The sequence below is a fragment of the Ovis aries genome, chromosome 23, assembly GCF_016772045.2.
Source record: "Ovis aries strain OAR_USU_Benz2616 breed Rambouillet chromosome 23, ARS-UI_Ramb_v3.0, whole genome shotgun sequence".
In the NCBI taxonomy this organism is placed as follows: Eukaryota; Metazoa; Chordata; class Mammalia; order Artiodactyla; family Bovidae; genus Ovis; species Ovis aries.
Window position 1 is genome coordinate 26,056,194 of NC_056076.1, and position 22,534 is coordinate 26,078,727.

At 40.2% G+C, this 22,534-nt stretch overlaps 2 protein-coding genes and 1 non-coding gene across 3 annotated transcripts in view; 1 reads left to right on the forward strand and 2 right to left on the reverse strand.

The window, feature by feature from the left end:
* DSC1 (desmocollin 1) overlaps positions 1 to 22,534 on the forward strand; it is a 357,493-nt gene that overhangs the window by 62,221 nt on the left and 272,738 nt on the right. The gene's annotated exons all lie outside the window — the stretch shown is intronic.
* The window catches only part of DSG4 (desmoglein 4), a 44,664-nt gene continuing 36,106 nt past the window's right edge, over positions 13,977 to 22,534 (reverse strand). Inside the window, 5 exon segments of the mRNA XM_060405193.1 lie at positions 13,977 to 14,817; positions 17,836 to 18,056; positions 18,059 to 18,149; positions 20,130 to 20,284; positions 21,641 to 21,937. Of these exon segments, the coding sequence (XP_060261176.1) occupies positions 14,050 to 14,817; positions 17,836 to 18,056; positions 18,059 to 18,149; positions 20,130 to 20,284; positions 21,641 to 21,937 (1,532 nt within the window). The 3' untranslated portion in view covers positions 13,977 to 14,049.
* TRNAC-GCA (transfer RNA cysteine (anticodon GCA)) lies at positions 16,027 to 16,099 on the reverse strand. Its single transcript has one exon. It is a non-coding gene; the product is annotated as a tRNA-Cys (tRNA).

Genomic DNA, 22,534 nt, shown 5'->3' on the forward strand with positions numbered 1-22,534 from the left:
TCAAGAGCCTTCTCCAGCGCCATAATTCAAAAGCATCAATTCTTCTGTGCTCAACCTTCTTTATGGACCAACTCTTACATTCATACCTGACTACTGGAAAAATAATAGCTTTGAATAAACATGATCTTTCCTCCAGCTTCCCAGGTGGCTCAATGGTAAAGAATCCGCCTGCCAATGCAGGAGATGCAGGAGACTCACGGGCTACAGTCCACGGGGTCACAGAGTCAGAGATGACCAAGTGACAGCACGCACACCCCTTTCCTTAGTAACCACTATAATAGGCTTTTGGTCACTGAGGATCGCCGAGTCCTCATTTTACAAACTCTAGTCCTCCAGGGATTTGATGACTTGACTTTCCCAGTACTCTCCAGGAAGAGGTATTCTGTAAAAAGATTTACCTACTGCTTATCTTCAGATGATGTGAATAATATTAAAGGGACTGAAGCATCTCTCACCGGCACAACTTTTGCTCTGCTCCAAGAGACACTGTCCTCTATCTGTGACTCTTACTCCCCCATTCCTACCTCTAAAGCCCTTCCTGTTTCTCCTTAAATCTATTCCTAAAATTCAAACATTTGAGACTAAAGAAGCTTAAGATGATCTAGTCTAGTGGTATTCAAACTTCTTTTAACCATGGTCAAAAATAGAGTTATGTCAACAACCAGTAAGTGTGTACTCTGCCTCTGTGTGATATACTCTCCTATTTCCTTTTCTTTTATGTTCTATCTAATTCCGTAAGAATATTTGTCTAGATAGGCATGCTGAATTGACGTCGTGACTCCTTGCTGGGGGAGTGTGACCTACAGTATTAAAAACACTGTGTGTGTCAGTGCTCAGTCGTGTCTGACTCTTTGCGACCCCATGGACCGTAGCCCACCAGGCTCTTTTGTCCATGGAATTTTCCAGGCAGGAATACTGGAGTGGGTGCCATTTCATCCTCCCGGGGACCTTCTCAATCCAGGGATTGAACTTGAGTCTCTTGTGTCTCCTGCACTGGCAGGCGGATCCTTTACCATTAGTGCCACCTGGGAAGCCCGATAAAAAAAACACTGGTTTAATCCGATTCTCTAATTTTACAAATAAGCAAAGTATGTTGAAAAATTTAAATGACTTGTCCAAGAACTGAATCCAAATATGAATAGAATTCTGAGACCTGTTGTGAGAGCTGCAAATCTTGGAACGTACAAGTTTAATAATATCTCTTCATGATTTTTCTTGTAGAAACATAGATCCTCCCATAACCTACAGCTACTAGAAGAGACAGTTTTGATAACAATGTTAAGAATTGACTGAATAAGGATGATTCAGTCAATGAGTATACATTCCACATATATGGAATATATTTATATTTATTAAGAGTCTAATGTACCAGGCACAATTTAAACTAAGCCTTGAGATACAAAGATTAATGAGATAATGGTGGAGTCTTGGATCAAAGTGTATCAATAGGCATGGAAAGCATTGAGCTAATTCAGTCCATGCTGTGAAAGTTTTTACATGACTAATTGGTCATGTGAAATTGACGGATATTTAATGAATGCCTACGAGAGTGACTGTATTTTCTAAAACTCAGTTTAGTCTAACAAGAATGAGTACATAAGGGGGCAACAGATATGATTTTAAGTTAAGACTAAAAGAACTGGTGATAAATATGAATCCATCTTAGAAATCCAGAAGGCATGGTTACTATTGTTATTATTGTACTCAACCCTAAGAATCACCAGTTATTCCAGATTTCAAAACTCAATATAAAGCAATGTTCATTTTGCCCAGATTTTCCAGCTGACAACGTGATGGATGTTTTCTAAGTTATCCCTGCTAATCAGTCTGTCATGGAGCTTAGTGGCTTCAATTTCAGGTACCATTTCTCAGCCCTTCTTTTCCTGTTAAGCTACATACTTTTCCGTCTTGTCAAGTACTTTGCCAAAACATGCAGTGAGCTGAACACACCCTTATCTTCAGAGAAAGGACATCCCTTTCAGTTCCTGAGAAACCACAATGGCTAAGCCAGTGGGATTTTCTGTGGTCTTTGCTTGCCTCCCTTCTTCTCTCTCTAGAGGAGGGAGAAGCATGGAGGGAGGAATTCGGGAGGAGTCTGATGCCCTCCTGACCTGGATCCTCCTGTCTGAGGAAGCCTGTGGTGCAGGCAGAAAGGAACTGTTGACTTGGAGAGAGAGACTGGGAGAGGCCGGAGTCAGTGGAGGGTATGTGTCCTGTTCCCTCTAGTTCTTGCTCTCTCTCTCTGATTCTCATGCTTGCTTCCTCTTAGCAGTAAACATGACTCCTCAGAGCCTCCCGCCAGAAAATCTGAAGACAGAGAGGAAGGCATTAACGCCCTAAACTAGTTGATTACCAGAATATGGTAAAGGATTTAACTTTCTTTATTTTTTCATTTCTATAGATAATCAGTTGTTTTTCACTGATAAATTTTATGAAACTGCAAAGGGTGGGAAAGTATTAAGCTTCTAGTTAACTGTTTTAGTGCTTCTGTGTGGTTTGGTCCAAAAGTACTGCTGGATTTTAGTAGTCGACTGGAAGCATCTTGATTCTGCTCTATATGAATATGAAGATTATGCTCTGTGTGAATAGATAACAGCCATCAGAAACAGCTAATGAATCTTGTTAGCTTGTGACACTTGTCTGGGGTTTGCACTTCAGCCTGTAACTGTTGGGAAAGCAATGACTGTAGAGGCCAGGTTTGCTCATAGGTCCAGGTCTTCCATTCTCTCTCTTCAAGAGTTGAAACTTTTGTCTTAATTTTTCAATGTTACTTATCACAGTATCCTCTCAGTATCTCAGTGCAGGTGAAGCAGAAGATGTAAATGCTCCAAGTTGAGGGAGGCAGGGTGAGAGGGGAAAACATTGGTTTGAAACAGTGGAAATGAAAAGTAACAGGGAATAGGCTAGAACTTGACTGAAATCTACCAATTGTGAAAGGTTAGTCAGGGTTTAATGCATTTTGGGTGGTGTAAAAAATCTCAAATTTCTTGAAATTAAGAACAAAGGTAAGTAATAAGTGCCATCCTGGGATGAGATTTACTATCATCATGTCAGGTCATGTCTGTCCTGTTTTTATTGGGAATATTTTTTTTCTCTGTAAAGCACATACTTAAATCTGAGGATCCTTTCTGATGGATAGCTAACCTAGTTTTGTCAGTCCGCCCACAGGTGGTACCTGGGCGTGCTGGTGTGCATTGTGGTTCAGACTTTCTTATGACTTTTTTGGGGGAAGAGATGTTTTTCCGGGTTTAAATTCTTAAATGATAATTTGGTACTTTCTTAGAAAATTGTAACCCATTTTTTTGATTGTAGGGTTATATGTACATCAGTTCAGTTCAGTTCAGTCGCTCAGTCATGTCTGATTCTTTGTGACCCCATGAATCGCATGCAGCACACCAAGCCTCCCTGTCCATCACCAACTCCCAGAGTTCACTCAGACTTGCGTTCATCGAGTCAGTGATGCCATCCAGCCATCTCATCCTCGGTCGTCCCCTTCTTCTCCTGCCCCCAATCTCACCCAGCATCAGAGTCTTTTCCAATGAGTCAACTCTTCGCATGAGGTGGCCAAAGTACTGGAGTTTCAGCTTTAGCATCATTCCTTCCAAAAGAAATCCCAGGGCTGATCTCCTTCAGAATGGACGGGTTGGATCTCCTTGCAGTCCAAGGGACTCTCAAGAGTCTTCTCCAACACCACAGTTCAAAAGCATCAATTCTTCGGCACTCAGCCTTCTTCACAATCCAACTCTCACATCCATACGCGACCACAGAAAAAACCATAGCCTTGACTAGACGGACCTTAGTCGGCAAAGTAATGTCTCTGCTTTTGAATATGCTATCTAGGTTGGTCATAACTTTTCTTCCAAGGAGTAAGCGTCTTTTAATTTCATGGCTGCAATCACCATCTGCAGTGATTTTGGAGTCCCCCCAAAATAAAGTCTGACACTGTTTCCACTGTTTCTCCATCTATTTCCCATGGAGTGATGGTACATAGATCAGGGCTAACATGTTATTTATAGACAGTAGGAGAAGGGGGCAACAGAGGATGAGATGTTTGGATGGTATTAACAATTCAATGCACATGAGTTTGAGCAAACTCCAGGAAACAGTGAAGGACAGGGAAGCCTGAGGTGCTGCAGTCCATGGGATTGCAAAGAGATGGACACAACTTACTGAACAACAATAACAAGAGTAAGGAAAATAATCAATGGTGCACTAATAGCAAAAAAATAAAAATAAAAAAATAAGGCTTAAACTCCTAACACTGACTTTGCTTTGATTTCATTTCTATTCCTTGTATATGTAGAAAACATGTTATTCTCAAGGTGAAAGGCTTAGTCTTGTGTCCATGTTCTGTTCCTTGTGCCGATGGTCCTCCAGGGAGAGCTGCCTCATTTCCAGGGCCTTGATAGGCTTGATGTCTTTAGCTTATAGTGCCATCTTTGGGAGAGAGCTGGCATAACTGCTTGCCACCACTGGCTGATGATGTGAAATGCACAAATTCAAATAGGATTTTAAATTATTCAGTTAGCCCCAGGATCAGGATGTGTAGAGGAAGCTCAAAGCAGGCAGGCCCTCACTGCCTTGTTTCGTTGAAAGAACCTCCTCTATCCTCTCACCAACAGCCTCCTCCTCCTCCTGTCTACACCAGTGCAAACTTCCCAAATGATTCCACAGCCACTGTTCTTTAAATATTTTAGTGGTTCTTTTAAACTTTCTTTAGAGAAAGTTTCTCTTTAACTTTCTTTAGAGAATGGTTTTCTTTAACTTGAAAAAGCCCTGGGTGGCTCAGAGGTTAGAGTCTGCCTGCATTGCAGGAGACATGGGTTCGATCTCTGGAAGGGGAAGATTCCCTGGAGAAGGAAATGGCAACCCACTCCAGTCTTCTTGCCTGAAGACTCCTATGGAGAGAGGAGCCTGGCGGGCTACAGTCCATGCGTCGCAAAGAGTCAGACTCAACTGAGGGTCTTTCACTTCACTCTGACGTTTGGATTAAAAATTAAAATACCTTAGGCTGTCATGCATATTTAGGCCTCTGACTTCTCATTTATACAAGCATCTTCCTTCATTCCCAGCCTTAATAAGCTACTTTCATTTCTCAGAAAGAGCACATCTCTTTCTTCATGTTCCCCATCCCCACCCCACCCTGTGTCTCTCCCCCAGTCTGTTCTATTAACCTGGAATGCCATTCCTATTTCTTTACTTGGCTATTTCCTGTAGTCCTGCCAGACTCAGCTCAAAGGTCATTTCTTAGGAGAAGCCATTCTCGACTCTATTCAGCTGGGCGACCCTTCTCTTTCCCCTTAATCCTCACATTCATACCCCTTATGAAACACTTGTCATACTGTTTTTTTTTTTTTTCTTAAAATTTTTTTTGGGGGATGTGGACCATTTTTAAAGTCTTTATTGAATTTTTTACTATATGGCTTCTGTTTTATGTTGTGGTTGCCTCCCGTGAGGCATGTGGGATCTTTAGTTCCTCAATAAAGAATTGAAACTGCACCCCTTGCATTGGAAGTCTAAGTCTTAATCACTGGATGGCCAAGGAAGTCCCATGTCATACTGTACTGTAGCTCTTACTACTTCCTGCATCTGACTGTGAGGGCCTTAATGGCAAAGACCCTAATTCAGCCTCTTTATTCCTAGCACTCAGCCCATAGGCCCTGGTGGCTCAGCTGGTAAAGAATCTGCCTGCAATGTAGAAGACCCGGGTTATAGTTAGAATTAAAGGGATAAGTACAAATGTAACACAGCACTAATTTCCTCTAAAGGACTGAGTAGGGCTTCCCTGGTGGCTCAGATGGTAAAGAATCTGCCTGCAATGCAGAAGACCTGGGTTCAGTCCCTGGATCAGGAAGATCCCTTGGAGAAAGAAATGACAATCCACTTCAGAATTCTTGCCTGGGAAATCCCATGGATAGAGGAGCCTGGTGGACTACAGTCCATGGGGTCACAAAGAGTCGAACAGGGCTGAGCAACTAACAAAAGATGTTTTTAATTAAAGAATGAATGAGCATTGGAAATAGATCACAGTGACTCCCATATCATTTTTCTTTTTCTCACTTTTCCTCATCTTGAAAAGGAAGATCATAGAGTAGATTAAATTAGAAAATTTTTGAAAAGTAATTACCATGATGCTTGGTGCATAATAATAATAAATACTTGTTCTTTCATTCTTCTTTCTTTACAACTCTCATCTGTGAGTTGTAAAGGTTTCAGATTTCCCACACCTGATGGTTATGCCTCACTGGTACCAGAGTACTGGTTCCACCCTATCAGTACCTCCTTGTTAAAGACATAAGGAAGACTTCCCAGTCAACCAATATTTATGCTGATCACATGTAAACACTGTGACTTTTGTACTAACACCTCATCATCACTCACCGCACACACTCACTGCCTCTATTAAACACACACTCAGCATCTCTCTTACCTTTAACTCAGTCATCTTACTAATCACAGGGAAACTCAGCTCTAGGATTTCTAACCAGAGTGTGGTCTTCTTTTTAAGAAAAACATTTTCAATACTTAAGGTTAATTCTTTATATCAACAACAGTAAATACAGGTAGTCCTCGGCTTTCATTTTTTCCCACCCAATTCAACTCACTTTTTCTACATTGTGTACTAGTATCCTTGTGTTACCGTCCTTGTGCGCAGTTCAGCCTGCCCGTGAGCTAATGGACAAGCACCCTGTGTTAGCAGCACCTGGTACACCCTGCCGACAGTTCAGTACCAATCACCACCTTTATCTGGAAAGAAGAGTTTATTTGCATCATTATTGGACTGGTTTTTATTGCCTTTTCCTTTATTTTTTCTGCACTTGATTTTATTATTTTTTTGAAAATGCTAAGATGAAATCTCTTGCTTATTCACTTTCTCAACAATCCATAAAAGTACGGGCAGATCTCCACCAATAATTCTTTCTTCATATAAATTCTGTTTTTTTGCTCCTAATTTTATTTCAAATAAGCTGAAATAGAATTTAAATAGCAAATTAATTTTCATTATCTGTATTTAATATTTAGTCCATGTTTAAAATATTGCAACAATCATTTATACACGGACACATGGTAACATCTGGGAATTTCCATGTAATATGTTTAGTAGTATATTGTTTAGGGTCTGTTTGTTTGGTTTTCATAGTTGTTTTGTGAAATATATTATGATGACAAGAACTTTTATCTTACTATTGGGAAATTTATTTTACCCTGCACTGTATGATTTTCTTTTCTTTTCTTTTTTTGGTTACTGAACTTACACATAAGAAGTAGAAGAAATGATTTTGAAAGAAAATAAAACTATCAATCAATCAATGGCTATAATGAAAAGTAATCTTATTAACAGTCTCAAATTTCTGGAAGTTTTACATTTTTTCTGAAATATTCATCCTATGTAAAATATCACACCAGAAAAGGCAAAGCATTAGATTAATGCTAATTTTGAAAGCCTCAAAGTTATTCATCTATAAATTTAATTTAATTTTATTTTCAATCAAAATTCCATTGTTTATTGTTTTTTTTTTTTAAAACTGAGTGCATCAGAAGTGTCAAGATAATTTAAAAAAATTAAGTAATGGATGCAGACTACACCTACCAGATATTATAAAGTGAAAGTGAAGTCACTCAGTCGTGTCCAACTCTTTGTGACCCCATAGATTGTAGCCTACCAGGCTTCTCCCTCCGTGGGATTCTCCAGTGGGTTGCCATTTCCTTCTCCAGGGGATCTTCCCGACCCAGGGATTGAACCCAGGTCTTCTGAATTCCAGGCAGACGCTTTAACCTCTGAGCCAGCAGGGAAGCCAGAAATTATAAACACTAAAAACAATGTCATACACCTATAACAATAGTCAGGATTATCAGCATACTTGACTAATACATCAGTGTAATAAAGGAGAGACTAGAAATATATCTAAGCATATATGGTAATTTATAATAATTTAATGGCTCATTCTATGATTCAATCAACTCATATTTATTGATTGTTAGCATGTATGCAGATAATGGGTATACATCAGGTAATCATAATTCTTCAGTTCAGTTCAGTTCAGTTCAGTCACTCAGTCGTGTCCGACTCTTTGCGACCCCATGAATCATAGCATGCCAGGCCTCCCTGTCCATCACCATCTCCCGGAGTTCACTCAGACTCACGTCCATCGAGTCCGTGATGCCATCCAGCCATTTCATCCTCTGTCATCCCCTTCTTCTCCTGCCCCCAATCTCACCCAGCATCAGAGTCTTTTCCAATGAGTCAACTCTTCGCATGAGGTGGCCAAAGTACTGGAGTTTCAGCTTTAGCATCATTCCTTCCAAAGAAATCCCAGGGCCGATCTCCTTTAGAATGGGCTGGTTGGATCTCCTTGCAGTCCAAGGGACTCTCAAGAGTCTTCTCCAACACCACAGTTCAAAAGCATCAATTCTTTGGCGCTCAGCCTTCTTCACAGTCCAACTCTCACGTCCATACATGACCACTGGAAAAACCATAGCCTTGACTAGGCAGACCTTTGTTGGCAGATTATTAAAAATTTAAAAACTGATTAAATCAGCTGATTAATGATTATTAAGTTTGTGGTTAAGAAGTCCTATTAAGAACTGTTGGTGGGAATGTAAATTGATACACTTTGTTGAGAGGGAAATTTAGGAAAACTAAAAAATTATTTGCATGTATCTTTGATATGGCAACCTCCTTTTTAAGAGTCTATCCTATCAAAATATATCAACATATGTATGTGCTCCTGTGATTATGTACATGTGTATGTATGTGTATATATGAATGTCCACTGAAGCTTTGTTAACAGCAAAAGTTGGAATCAGCCTAGTTCTTTGGGATTAAGGGAATGGTTAGAAGTGTGTGTGCAAATTTATGAATATTTTGCAGAATTTTGAAAGAATGATGTTCATGGTAATGTGGGAAAATCAAAGTATAGAAGAGTACTATAATAGAAAAATTCAGAATCCAATCACAGAATCATGATGCTAAACTAGAATACCTTTATACTCTAGAAAAACAAATCTGTCATCATTGCTTTAAAACCAGTTGTTTTGGATACCTGATGGCCAGCTTCACCATCACTCACTTTTAAGGTCTTCAAGGAACTACATTCCCCAGATGCATCTTCTCTGTAACATTTTAGAATTTATTAATATGTTATTCATCTGTCTCATAACTTCTTTCAAAAAGCACACGAGATTGCTTTCAATGACTTTATTACTCTTCCTGTAAAATGGTGAATTTCTCCCAAAGTGTAATTGTCTTCATGAGTTTATATCTGTGTCTTCCTGCTAAGGATGGCATTTACACAAACCTTTCAAAGGTCATTCAAAGGGCTGTTGTCTAGAGGTAACACTGCTGAACAAGAAGTATTGGCTTTCTGGGAATGGGATTTTTTCATGTAGCATGTTTAGTCAGTATAATGTTTAGGGTTAATTTATTTGGTTTTCATGGTTGTTTTGAGAAATATGGGCTTCCCTTATAGCTCAGTTGGTAAAGAATCCGTCTGCAATGCGGAAGACCAAGGTTTGATTCCTGGGTCGGAAAGATCCGCTGGAGAAGGGATAGGCTACCCAGTCCAGTATTCTTGGACTTCCCTTGTGGCTCAGCTGGTAAAGAATCTGCTCTCAATGCAGGAGACCTGGGTTCGATCCCTGGATTGGGAAGATCCCCTGGAGAAGGGAAATGCTGCCCACTCCAGTATTCTGGCCTGGAGAATTCCATGGACTGTATAGTCCACAGGGTCACAAATACAGAAATGATGTGTGTGCTAGTCACTCAGTTGTGTCCAACTCTTTGCGATCCCATGGACCGTAACCCTCCAGGCTCTTCTGTCCATGGGACTCTCCAGGCAAGAATACTGCAGTGGGTTGCCAGTTCCTTCTCCAACAGAAATGATAAAATTGCCCTTATTTTCAGGGAGCTCACAGACTGGCAGGCATAGGAAAAATATAGTATCTTTGTTGCTGAAGGGAGCAGAGAAGTAGCTGAGCAAGTAGGTTGAGTCAATAGGAACAGGTATCAAGAAATTCTCCTAGAAAGTGACAATGCTCGAAGTGGGTGTTGAGAGACAAGAATGAAGAAGCTGAGCAGATGAAGGAAGGGAAGAGGGTTTCAGGTTAAGGAGCCAGGGTGGGGCAGAGTGATAGCTATGAGAAAGCATGCTCTACTCTAGAAACTGAAATTGTCCATCTGCCTCACCTGAAGTAATGAAATAGGTCAAGGCCATGCAATGTATACAGCCTTCAATTAACATAGAGAATGATCGACTGGAGTTGTTTTAGACAGTGCACCATCGGCTTGCCCACCTCAGCAGTGTACAGGCCATCTCCAGGCTTTGGGGCCAGCAAGCTCACCTTGGAATGCTGGCTTTTCGGAAGATCCTGACACCATACTGGGCTCTCTGCCTTAGTGATCTGGCCATGGGGATATCTCTGTATCGTATAATCAACAGCACAGCACATATCATGAGATTTCTGAGGCCTGTCCCAGTGTCATCTCATGAAATAGGACTTAGTCACTCATTAACACAAAAATTTTCACTGGGACCCTCATTTTCTATGAAAAGTGAAAATGTTAGTTGCTCAGTCGTGTCCAACTCTTTGTGGCCCATGGACTGTAGCCTGCCAGATTCCTTGGTCCATGGAATTCTCCAGGCAGGAATACTGAAGTGGGTTGCCATTTCCTTCTCCAGGGGCTCTTCCTGAGCCAGGTATTGAACCCAGGTCTTTTGCATTGAAGACAGATTCTTAATTATCTGAGCCACTTTCTACAAAGTTAAATCCAAAACCCTAATGGGATTCAAGATCCTCTGCCATCTGTCTCCCATATGTCCTTCTAGAATTAAGTTGGAAGAATTTGATGAGTAATAATAATAAGGTCTTTGAGGTTAGGCTGTTCTGCGGTTGAATTTTAACTCTGCTATTTACTTAAGCTCACATAACATGTTTACCTGTGGCTGATTCATGTAAATGTATGGAAAAAACCACCACAATATTGTAATTAGCCTCCAATTAAAATAAATAAATTAATTTTAAAAAAGATAAAAAGAGAATTCAATAAAATATAATTTCAAGTAATTCGTATGGCAAGCATTATATAAAATGGCTGACTGTGTGATAATTCATATTTTGCTTCAGACATTTTAAATTATTTTTTACTGTTAATGCTTCTGAATATACCCTGTATTTCTGATGTTGATACTTTCGGAACCACTGTCAGATAGAATTCTACTTGGGGGGCCTACCTCAGGTGTCACCATCTTCAAGGAGCCTTTAAAAAATAATTGAAATTAATTATCCTCTTATTTCAACAGAAATTGATACCTCTGGTACAGAAATAATACTAATAACTTTAAAAATAATTTTAGAGGTTGAATCTTTACTTATTTATTTGTTGTGCTGAGTCTTTGTTGGTGTGCACGGGCTTTCTCTAGTTGTGGAGAGCGGGGTTACTCCTTATGGCAGTGAGAGGGCTTCTCATTGTGGTGGCTTCTCTTGTTGCAGAGCACACATTCTAGGTGCAAGCTTCAGTAATTGCAGCACACGGGTCTAGCTGTGGCCCATGGGCTTTAGTTGCTCCACAGCTTGGGAATCTTCCTGGACCAGAGGTGGAACCCATGTACCCAGCATTGGCTACTGTACCACCAGGGAAGCCAGCCCTATTTTGCTAAATTTAAATACAGTGGGAAAGAGATGGTGTTTTATAATTTATACAATGTCTAGAACAATGGAGCTTATTCAATTGATTTGTTAGTTTATAATGAGCCATTTACTTGTAAAATAATGATGCTATTGAGAAATTCTACCACTGATAAATACATTATTCTGAATTTCGGTTTATAAGTGGATTCATGTTCCTATATTGTGCATATAATGATAAAGATGATAATCACCTAGTAACAAAATGGGAAACAGTTTTCCAAGTGTGTATTTGTGTATGGAATACTGCATGCACCAAAGAGAAAATAAAAGATATATTTTCTTATCACATATTTTTTTATTGAAGACATTTATAAAACATTATTATATTCAGTAATATATTGCAATCAGAAGTATCTAATCCAAAAGAGGGAACATTTTAAAAGAATGCTTTTCTGAAAGAAGTTTATAAATTCTGTCTTGTCAATGTCTTCTTTTCCCTTCACCTGATAAGACTTTTCTAAAAGAACCCATTTATTCACTCTATGGGGCAGTAGATATAATTCAAACTACTTCTATTGTATTTGTTTATTGAATCTCATTTCCTGGACTCCTGGGTTCATTTTCAAATGTTAATACAAATGCTGTGTCATCTTTATCAGTACCCTCTTAAGCAGGAGAAATCTTGCTTTTTGCCTTTTATTTTGTTTGGGATGATGTTTTTAACATATGCCAATTTCAGAGGCTTGAGTCACATATGATTGATTCCTAGAATGATGGAGAATTTCCTCTCCACTGATAATGTTGAGAGAAAAAAATGGTTCTGATCTCATTTACATGGATAGTATGGAGGAATGCATCCACCAGAAGTAGGATTTCTCTTTTTGAAGCACCATTAAATCTTTGCATATTGATAGTGGGACAGATCACAGAAAATTTTTCTATAAAATGAAAGAACTGGACAAGAGATTGTGAAAGGCCCCAAATGCTTCAACACTTTTACTTATAAAAATATTAAGCAAGAAGCACTACAGTTATTTCCTTCCAGAAGAAAATAAGCCCTGAAAATAAATTTATTCCATTTATATTATTTTGCTAGTCACATCATTATACTTACTACTATATAGTTTACATATTCTACAGAATTAAATAAAACTATCTGTCTAGAATTTCTTTTTCTCAGGACAGCTTGATGCCTAGTAAAAATAAGCAATCTGTGCATGGGTTTCCATTTTATTTATTCAACATTACTAGTAGCATTAAAAAGAGAAACACAACTTGGTAATGGAATTAAATATTTTGTTAATTATTTTTGGTAGGAACTCAAAGCCATATCCTCAGAGTTTTAAGTCTAGAAATGAATTAGAAGCTTTTTGAAGACAGGAATCTTGCCAGTTGTCTTCAACTAACATTCAGAATCAAGACCAGCACTCAACACAGAGAAGCTTCCAAGTAAATATTGTTGAATGTATGCATAATTAGAGAGGTGCTTTCAGAGGCTATCTGGTTGCCAAAGGAATAGTCTATGACTTAGGTCAGTTAAACTGATTAAACCACATTTCATATGGTTTTCTGGCACAATTAACAAAAGCAGGGAAAAAAACGTTCTCTAAGGAGTAAAATCTCCAATACTTCTCCTGGAAACTGTTTCTGTTGTCATGTTGTCATAATTATATTTCTGCTAGTCTAAATTAATTTACGGTTGATGATATAAATGAATAAAGTGCAATAAGAATTCATCCATATTGATATGAATATATGCATATTTATATATGTATATAATTCCTTTTGATGGACCGTTTTCAGTGACACATTCAGCTAAGAACTCTTTCCCTGTATTATATTAAGCATGTCCTAATCATTGCATATCTTGAGAAACCATTTGATGAGACAAGTGACTTTAGATCTCTATTAACAGATTCTCCATCTTCTTTTTCAATTTCACTTCAAAAGTGTACATTTAATTCATTTTTTCCATTTAAAAGTTTTAAATAGAAATATGTATTTATGTATGTATTCATAACATATGTATTCATGGCTATTGAAAGCAGACAAGGCTTGTCTATGCAACCTTCAAGAACAAGAGCATCTTGGTTTATGTGACCAGTTTTACAGGCCTGAAGTCCTTAATATTCACTGTATGAATTATGTGCTATTTATTAAACAGTATCAAAGGATGTAACACATTTTCTTTAAGTTTTTTTGGCACATAATAAATCAGAAAAAAAATTTTTTTAAGGCTTATCTAAAGTGCTTAGCCATATTTACCCCCCAAAAGATATAATCAAAGAATCTCACTGAATTTAGAATTTTTGAACATTTGTTGACTTAAAATGTTAAATATGGTGCACTGTGCATCTTTGATGGATATGTTGGTGATTACAAGGTGCATGGTCTCCACAGAGAGTATTGACCGTATAACACTTACTGTTGGGAGTAATGTATGTTACTGTACCGTGTTACTCTGTGTCGAGAGGTCACTGGGGATGTGGAACCAATAGTTTGGCTTATGCGAATGTCTGGACTCACCATTTGTGTCACTTGAATTTCTGGTCCTACCAAAATACCACCGCTCATCACAGGTCCCCGACAACCATCACTCACGCTACTACTGCTCACATCAGGCCTACCAGGACTAGACACCACTCTCTCAGCATAGATTACATTGTGTGTGTTGGCTAACTCAGCAGGGACGCAGATGTTCCCCTGAACCTCATAGACAGGTGCCATTACTGTTTCCGTTACTACAACATTGGGTGCAAGCGGAGGATCAAAGACAATCGTAGTGGGTTGCACGCACGGATCAGCAGTAGTGTAAGTCTCGGTCACTACAATATCCCCGTGCATCACGGGTTCAGGTATTGCCATTTCTTCTTTGATCTCAGCCTCTGAGAGAGTCATTCCTGAAGATTCATTAACAAAGTAGTTCGGTCCAAGTAAAGGGAGGTCAGTGCTGATGGGGATACAGGACTGCTGTGAAGGAAATGGGTCAATTTCCGTGTCTAAGCAGATTTCAGCAAGAGTCTTAAATTTTGGATCTAAAGTTTCCATGTAGCTCTCATCTAAATCATCCACAATCCAACTGCAACAGCCAATGGAGCCCACAGGAGACCCTACTCCTTCGTGGTCATAAATGAGCAAACAGTCGTTTGCAGGGCGGCCTTCATCTTCGCCTGCATAAGCATATGCTTTCTAAAGTTGGAAGAAAAACAGACAATTAGAAGTTTCTTTTCTCTATAAAATAATTAAAGAAGAACAGCAACAATGCCTTAGAGACATCTGATCTAAGATGATTTAATGGAATGAACTGAGAGATACCCTGATTGATTGCCGTATTTCTAAATAATTGGAACTCTGAAAGGAGATCAGTGTGCATAGTCTTTTGTTTCTGAGGTGGTCTAAAATAACATATTTAGTTATGTACAAAACATTATTTATTTAAGGAGAGATATTTGATCAACTTGGAATAAAAACATCTATAGAGGTGTACATAGCTCTATGTTTCAGAGGCTTATTTTATGTGGCCTAGGTGAAGAGAGCTGGGGTGTTTTTGAGTTATGTTATCAGGAGGGACTTATCTACTGTGATTTTTAAAATTTTTTAAAATGACAGACCCTTTAAATGAAATCCTAGGCATGACCTCAACATATAGAAGTGATGAAATGATAACTTCTTTGTTTGAAGGTGTGGGGAGGGAGCAGAGACCTGGTGTTTCCCTTCCCTATTTGCCTCAACTGCTATAGCCCTTGGTGGTTTCCATGAAATCCCACAGGGCCTGCCCAACACCATCCAAAATCCCCTGATACAATCTGACCCTTTTTTTCTTTTATAAGTAAGGTAACCGCAGGCCCAGAGAAGGTGAATGTCATGCCCAAGACTTAAATAGTTGTCCAACACAACGTCAAACCCACCTATCTTTTCTCCACTGCATCATGCTGCTTTCCCTATGGTCTGTACCAGTGTCTACATCCCTGCTTTTTCTTAAAAAAATATTTCTATTTATTTATTTGGCTGTGCCAGTTCTTAGTTGCGGCACACAGGATCTTTAGTTGTGGTATGCTGGATATAGTTCCCTGCTTCTGCTGCTGCTAAGTCCCTTCAGTTGTGTCCGACTCTGTGCGACCCCAAAGACGGCAGCCCACCGGCAGCCTGTTGGCTCCCCCATCCCTGGGATTCTCCAGGCAAGAAAACTGGGGTGGGTTGCCATTTCCTTCTCAGTTCCCTGACCAGGAAGCAAACCCAGGGCCTCCCACACTGGGAGTGTGGAGTCTTAGCCAGTGGACCATCAGAAAGTGAAAGTGAAGTCTCAACCCCTAGACTGTAGCCTACCAGGCTCCTTCATCCATGGAATTTTCCAGGCAAGAATACTGGAGTGGGGTGCCATTTCCTTCCCCAGGAGATCTTCCTGACCCAGGGATTGAACCTGGGTCTCCTGCATTGCAGGCAGACGCTTTACCGTCTGAGCCACCAGGGAAGTCCATCTGGACCACCAGGGAAGACCCTAAATCCTACCTTTAGAAGTAAATGATTTTAGGTCTTGAAATCAATTACTCATGAGTTTGGTATCACCTTAAAACTTTGCTGTTGAATATTTTACATGCCTAGTAAAATGGGCTAGGAAGAGGACAGCCCTCTCTTGCCTGCAGCACAAGTTAGCTGCTGGGCTGGGTGGTGGTGGTGCAAAAAAAGTGACTGGAAGGAAGCATGGATACCACTCTGCAGAGGCTTTACCTTGCAGAGGGCAAGGCCGGTTCTCACCACTTGAAATTCAGTGCCATGTTTTAATGTAAGAAAAACGCTAAAATGTTTGGCATGACCTCACTGCCCATAGAGAAAGAAGAATGAACTCTGATTTTCTTGGTCCCATAAAACACCAGTTGAAACCAAATGGAAAAAAGAAAAAAAAAAAAAAAAGCCCAGTGCAATTTTGACAGGAATGGCAAAGTTCCTTAAATATTAGTGTGACTTTTATGAATGACTCTTTGAGTATAATTTCTAGGACACTTCTACGACATGTATATAATTTGTGCCCATTTGCCAAATGTACTTGAGTGGTGTGGATGACTCATTTAAATTACTGATACTATTCATGCTCTGTCTATAGTGGTATTGGTAACCACCAATTTTATGATACAACTTACAACAACATCTTTAGCATCTTTTGTTAAGAGCAGTGGTGAAACTCATGTGTTGCCACCATAAGGAGTAAAATGGGCAATTAGAATATGAGATAAAATGGACTGCTAAATAAGAGAAATAAAGGTACTAAATAGGAATTCACAAGATAATTTACATAAATCCTCTGTTTATCCTTTGTGCTACCTTGTTAGGCCATCCCAGTGCCTTGCGTCTTTCCTCCTGGCATGCTCATAGACCCACGATCCTCTCCCCTAGTGAGGGACACAGTGCCTGGGGCCCTGAGTAGAGATGAGGAGACCTGGGTTCCAGGCCCTAATCTGTCATCAAATCTTGGTGATGCCCTGTTCCTCAGTTTCTGCTCTCTTTCTTCCCTAATTCTGGCTTTTGATTTATTTTTTCTCCTTTCTGTTGGAGGTATCTGCAGGCCTGAAAGGACACCGTGAAGAACAGACATGAACACACAGTTTTTCTTGATCGGGATTCTCTTGCTTTGCTCTTTGCTGTGGGAAACACTGGGAACACCAGAAAGAAACAGAATACAGGAAAATAGCAGAAGGGAAATAGAAACTGATGAGATATTATCCTTTTTCACAGTCGTCAGAGGTTGGATATGACATGTTTCAGTAAGTTGGCTTTTTGTATTTTAAGGAAGAGTGAAATATTTTCAGTTCAAGATTGGGGATAGAGTTAAAAGTAACTGAATATATCTCAGAAAAGAATCTTCTGCCATTGTTATTATTATGCAGTCTCAAGAGTGAATGATAATATTGTTGAACTGTGTGCAGGGGAATTACCTCAGAGAAATGCTTTTTTTATTCAGGATTGGGATAGAATTAAGAGTTGCTGACTATATTTCAGGAGACTCTACTGCCATTGTTATTACTGTTATTCGGTCTCAAGACTATTTTGTAGAACTGTGTGCAGGGGAATTACCTCAGAGAAATATTTTTTTATTCAGGATTGGGGTAGAGTTAAGAGTCCCCGAATAGATTTCAGAAGACTCTACCACCATCGTTATTATTATTATTCAGTCCCAAGACTATTTTGTGGAGCTGTGTGCAGGGAAGTTACCTCAGAGAAATAGCTGTCCAGGAAAGCCAGGTTCAGGCCGGTGTCCCCATAGTCCCTCTGGATGCCCACCGCCGAGCTCCTCCTGCCCGCAGTGCCCGCTGCCCCTCCTGCTGCCAGGCCGGCGGCCGCCCCCAGACCGGTACTGAGCTCCACTCCCGAGACACCCCCTTCAACTGTTCCTCCTCCTGCATAGGTGTTAGTGTAGATTTCTGAAAGGAGACGGGGTTCAACGGTGCTGGAGTCATCTGCATTGTTTACCCGCGTAGACACTGTCAGCAACACCACCACCCCTTCCCCCCAGCAAAGGGAAGGCTCTGGAACACTAGTATATATAGGAGCAATTCCAACTATATCTATAATCTTCAGGCTTGCTGATAAAAATAAAACTAAATAAACAGTTCAAAGGGAGCCGGGTATCAGGCGTGGCTTTGTCACCTTTTGGGAACCTCCATCCCAAAGACTTGAAGGCGCAGAAGAGGCCAAAAGGACCAGAGCCTCCGTTTTGCCCGTACCAGTTCCTTCTCTGGCTGCCTCTGGCAAGCTCCCCAGGCCTGGCTGAGAAGACTTGCACTCACTCATGAGCCCTCCAGAGCAAGGCCAGCCACACATTTGCAGAAACTGAAACTCACGGTCCTCATTCACCCTGGTGCTGGATGGGGAATGGGCTTCCATAGGAGTGTTCAGTCACCTTAAGGCTCTTTACAGTCAGAGTCTGGCTTGGGACACTCAGAAACCATCGCTGAGAAATCACAAACCTGCTCTAGAACTGGGCAGCCTCTCGACTTTGTTCAGTTATTGCCCAATGCTGGGTATTTTTCCAGTATTTTAGGGTGTTTCTGGGACTTGGTAAATTAGGAGAGGATAAGAGTGGTGAGGCAAATGCATGTATGAATTTAAGAAAAGTTCCTCATTTCAGCTCAGTCACTCAGTCGTGTCCAACTCTTTGCGACCCCATGGACTGCAGCACGCCAGGCTTCCCTGTCCATCACCAATGCCCAGAGCTTGTGCAAACTCATGTCCATCGAGTCCATGATGCCATCCAACCGCTCATCCTCTGTTGTCCCCTTCAGTGTATTCTTGCTGCTGCTACTGCTAAGTCGCTTCAGTCGTGTCCGACTCTGTGCGACCCCATAGACAGCAGCCCGTGAGGCTCCCCCGTCCCTGGGATTCTCCAGGCAAGAACACTGGAGTGGGTTGCCATTTCCTTCTCCATCAGTGTATTCTTAGGAGAACGTATTTGCTGCTTTGTTTTTTCTTTCTTTCTTTTTTTTGAACTGCTTTTTTTATAAATAATGGTTGCACTTACTGTGCAAGGTACTATTCTAATGTATATTTTGTGATATACATATACACATACAGCACATATATCATCCATACATTCGTATACAATATATGTAACATATATGATCCATATTATATATCACATACATATAATATGTAATATCCATACTATACATATATAATATGCATACTATACCTATAATAGATAATATGTAGACTATACATATAACATATAATATGTATATATATGTATGATCGTTTACTCTTCATAGCAACACTTTGAAGTAGGTACTATCATAAATTCAGTTTCAAAGAAGGAAATTGAGGCCCAGAGAGGTGAGGTGTCTTACTCAAGGACTTAATTACTAGTAAGAGGCTGAGCTGGGAATAAAACTTAAGCATTCTGGTTCCAGACTTTGCCCTTTGAATTGCTACATCGTTCTTCATTGACAGTAGTTTAAGACAGAAAAATAAAGTCACCACTTCAAATATGTAACTTTCTCTCCACTCACACTGTCCTCCAAGGAAAATGACAGATGTGCTGATTTTTGGTAAGGTACTTATACATGAGATTTGTCTGGCTGAACAATTTGCAAATTTTAAAAAGGAAAACAGATTTTGACATGCACTGACCAGAGGAATCCATACGGTCCTGGGTGTTAGAGGCTGTCATTGGTACACATATGTTGGACACATCCTGAAAAGAAAAAAAAAAGATTTTAAATAAATGTTTTATGTTAAACATTTTGAAATATATATTTAATCACTTATTTTGTCTGCACTGGTCTTAGTTGTAGCACATGAGACCTTTAGTTGTGGCATGCGGGATCTAGATCTCTGACCAGGGATCGAACATGGACCCCCTGCATTGGGAGCACAGGGTTTTAGCCACTGGACCAGGGAAGTGCCTGTGTTAAACATTTCAAAAGTGATGTATGTTCAACTTTGTGCAGTTTATAATTATCAGGACATGCTGGATCCCACTGAAACACCGAGCTTCTGTGGAACCTGACGAATCCACTCACCCTGTCCTCAGGATGGGCCCCTTCTATTCTCCAGGACTGCACCACTCCTTCTCCCCCCTCAGGCACAGGAGCAAAACTCGTCCCCAGCCCTTCTGGCTGTTTTCGTTTGCAGCAGCAGCAGAGGAGCAGCAAGAGCGGTGCCACTGCCCAAGAAAGTGGAACGGAAGAGTTAACACATACTGCTCAATTTAGGAAGTCACCAAATGCATCGCTTTTGGGAAAATGTGGCATGATATTCAGAACTAGAGGGAAAAATACCAATGTAATGCATTAATTTCCCCTGAAGGACTGAGTGGGGCTTCCCTGGTGGCTCAGATGGTAAAGAATATGCCTGCAGTATAGGAGACCCAAGCTCGATCCTTGGGTCGGGAAGATCCCCGGGAGAAGGAAATGGCAACTCACGCCAGTATTCTTGCCTGGGAAATCCCATGGACAGAGGAGCCTGGTAGGCTACAGTCCATGGGGTTGCAAAGAGTCGGACATGACTGATTGAGTAACATTAAGGATTGAGGATACGTATCCGTGTTTATCAATACAAATCCACTAATCACTTAAGATCAGGTAAACTTTAATGACAGATTAGGCAAAAAAGTTTCTTTCTTCCTGCTAATCTAAGACTCCAGACTGGTTGTTGGCAGATCCAGGGTTCAAATCCAGTTTTATATTTCCTAGTCCCCTGTGTACATGTGTGCACATTTATACACGTGTGTTTATGTCTGTGCTTTTCCTATGTCCTAGACTGCTTTTCTGGATTTCCCCACACACCATGTTCCTTCTAAGAAGATCTTCAGCTTAACGTCATTTTCTCCATCAGGACTTCCCCAACTTTCCTATTTAGACTTAATTACTTCTGCCTTTCTGCTCTTAAAGGACTCTGCTGAAATTGTCATGACGGGATTACTTTATGCTCTGCTATGTTACCGGACACAACTGAGCGACTGAACAACAGCAAAAATCCTATACTTAGGGACTTGCATGTTTCCCATCTTTTTGACCCTCACTAACCCTGGTCTTTATTTTGTTGTTGTTGTTGTTGTTCAGTTGCTCAGTCATGTCCGACTCTTTGGGACTCTTTGGGACTCTTTTGGGACTCTTTGGGACTGCAGCACACGAGGCTTCCCTGTCCTTCACTATCTTCCAGCGTTTGCTCAAACTCATGTCCATTGAGTTGGTGATGTCATCCAACCATCTAATCCTCTGTCATCCCCTTCTCCTCCTACCCTCAGTCTTTCCCAGTATCAGGGTCTTTTCCAGTGAGTTGGTTCTTCACGTCCGGTGGCCAGAGTATTAGAGTTTCAGCTTCAGCATTTGTCCTTCCAGTGAATATTCTTACTTTACCATTACTGAACAAGTAATATGCCCATATCAGTCCCATTGCTTATTTCCAGATTTCCACAAACATTGCCATAGGTACCAAAAAGAAATGGCCATTCCAGTGAACCTGATTACAGTCCTATTTTGAAGAACTGCTGAAAAGAGGGATTTAATCCAGTACTTACGAAGCAGCAGTAAGACGCCCATAGTGATCATGCCAATCCCTGTTGATCCTATACCAACATTTGAAGCCTCAGTTTGGTCGTCAGTGACAGACACACTGGTAACAGAGCTACCATCCCCGGTGCTGACGCCTGTGGTGCCCGAGGACAAGCACATGTGGTTGATGTCACAGTCACAGGCCCTTAACTCTATGATCTGTGGCAATTCGCATGCTCTGTTAAAACTGTCCTTTACTAGGACTGGGATTTCGTAGTATCCGGAATATAAAGTCTGCTCAGCTTTCAGGATTGCAGAGGTAGCTGAAAAGCAAGAGAGAAAATAAATTAAAGATGGGGTACATATATACAATGGAATATTACACAGTCATAAAAAAGAATGAAGTCGTATTGCAACAACATGAACAGATCTAGAAATTATAATACTAAGTGAAGTCAGACAGAGAAAGAAAAATATCATATGATATAGCTTATATGTGAAATCTAAAAAGATGACACAGATGAATTTATTCACAAAACAGAAATAGACTCACAAACATAGAAAACAAACTTTTGATTACCAAAGGGGAAATGGGGGAGGGATAAATTAGGAATTGGGGATTAACAGATAGATACCACAATATATAAAATAGATAAAAAAATAAGGTTCTACTGTATAGTAGAGGGAACTCTACTCAATACTCTGTAAAAATCCATATGGAAAAAGAGTTTGGAAAAGAATGGGTATATTTGTATGTATAATCACTTTGTTGTATACCTGAAAGCAACACAGAAATTGTCAAGTGACTATACTTGAATATACAGGAAAAATTAAAAAATTTTTTGGGGAGTGACTCTTCCTAATACCCATGATTAACTTAGGATCTGACTTTTTTTCATGCTCCTTTAGTCACAGAATAC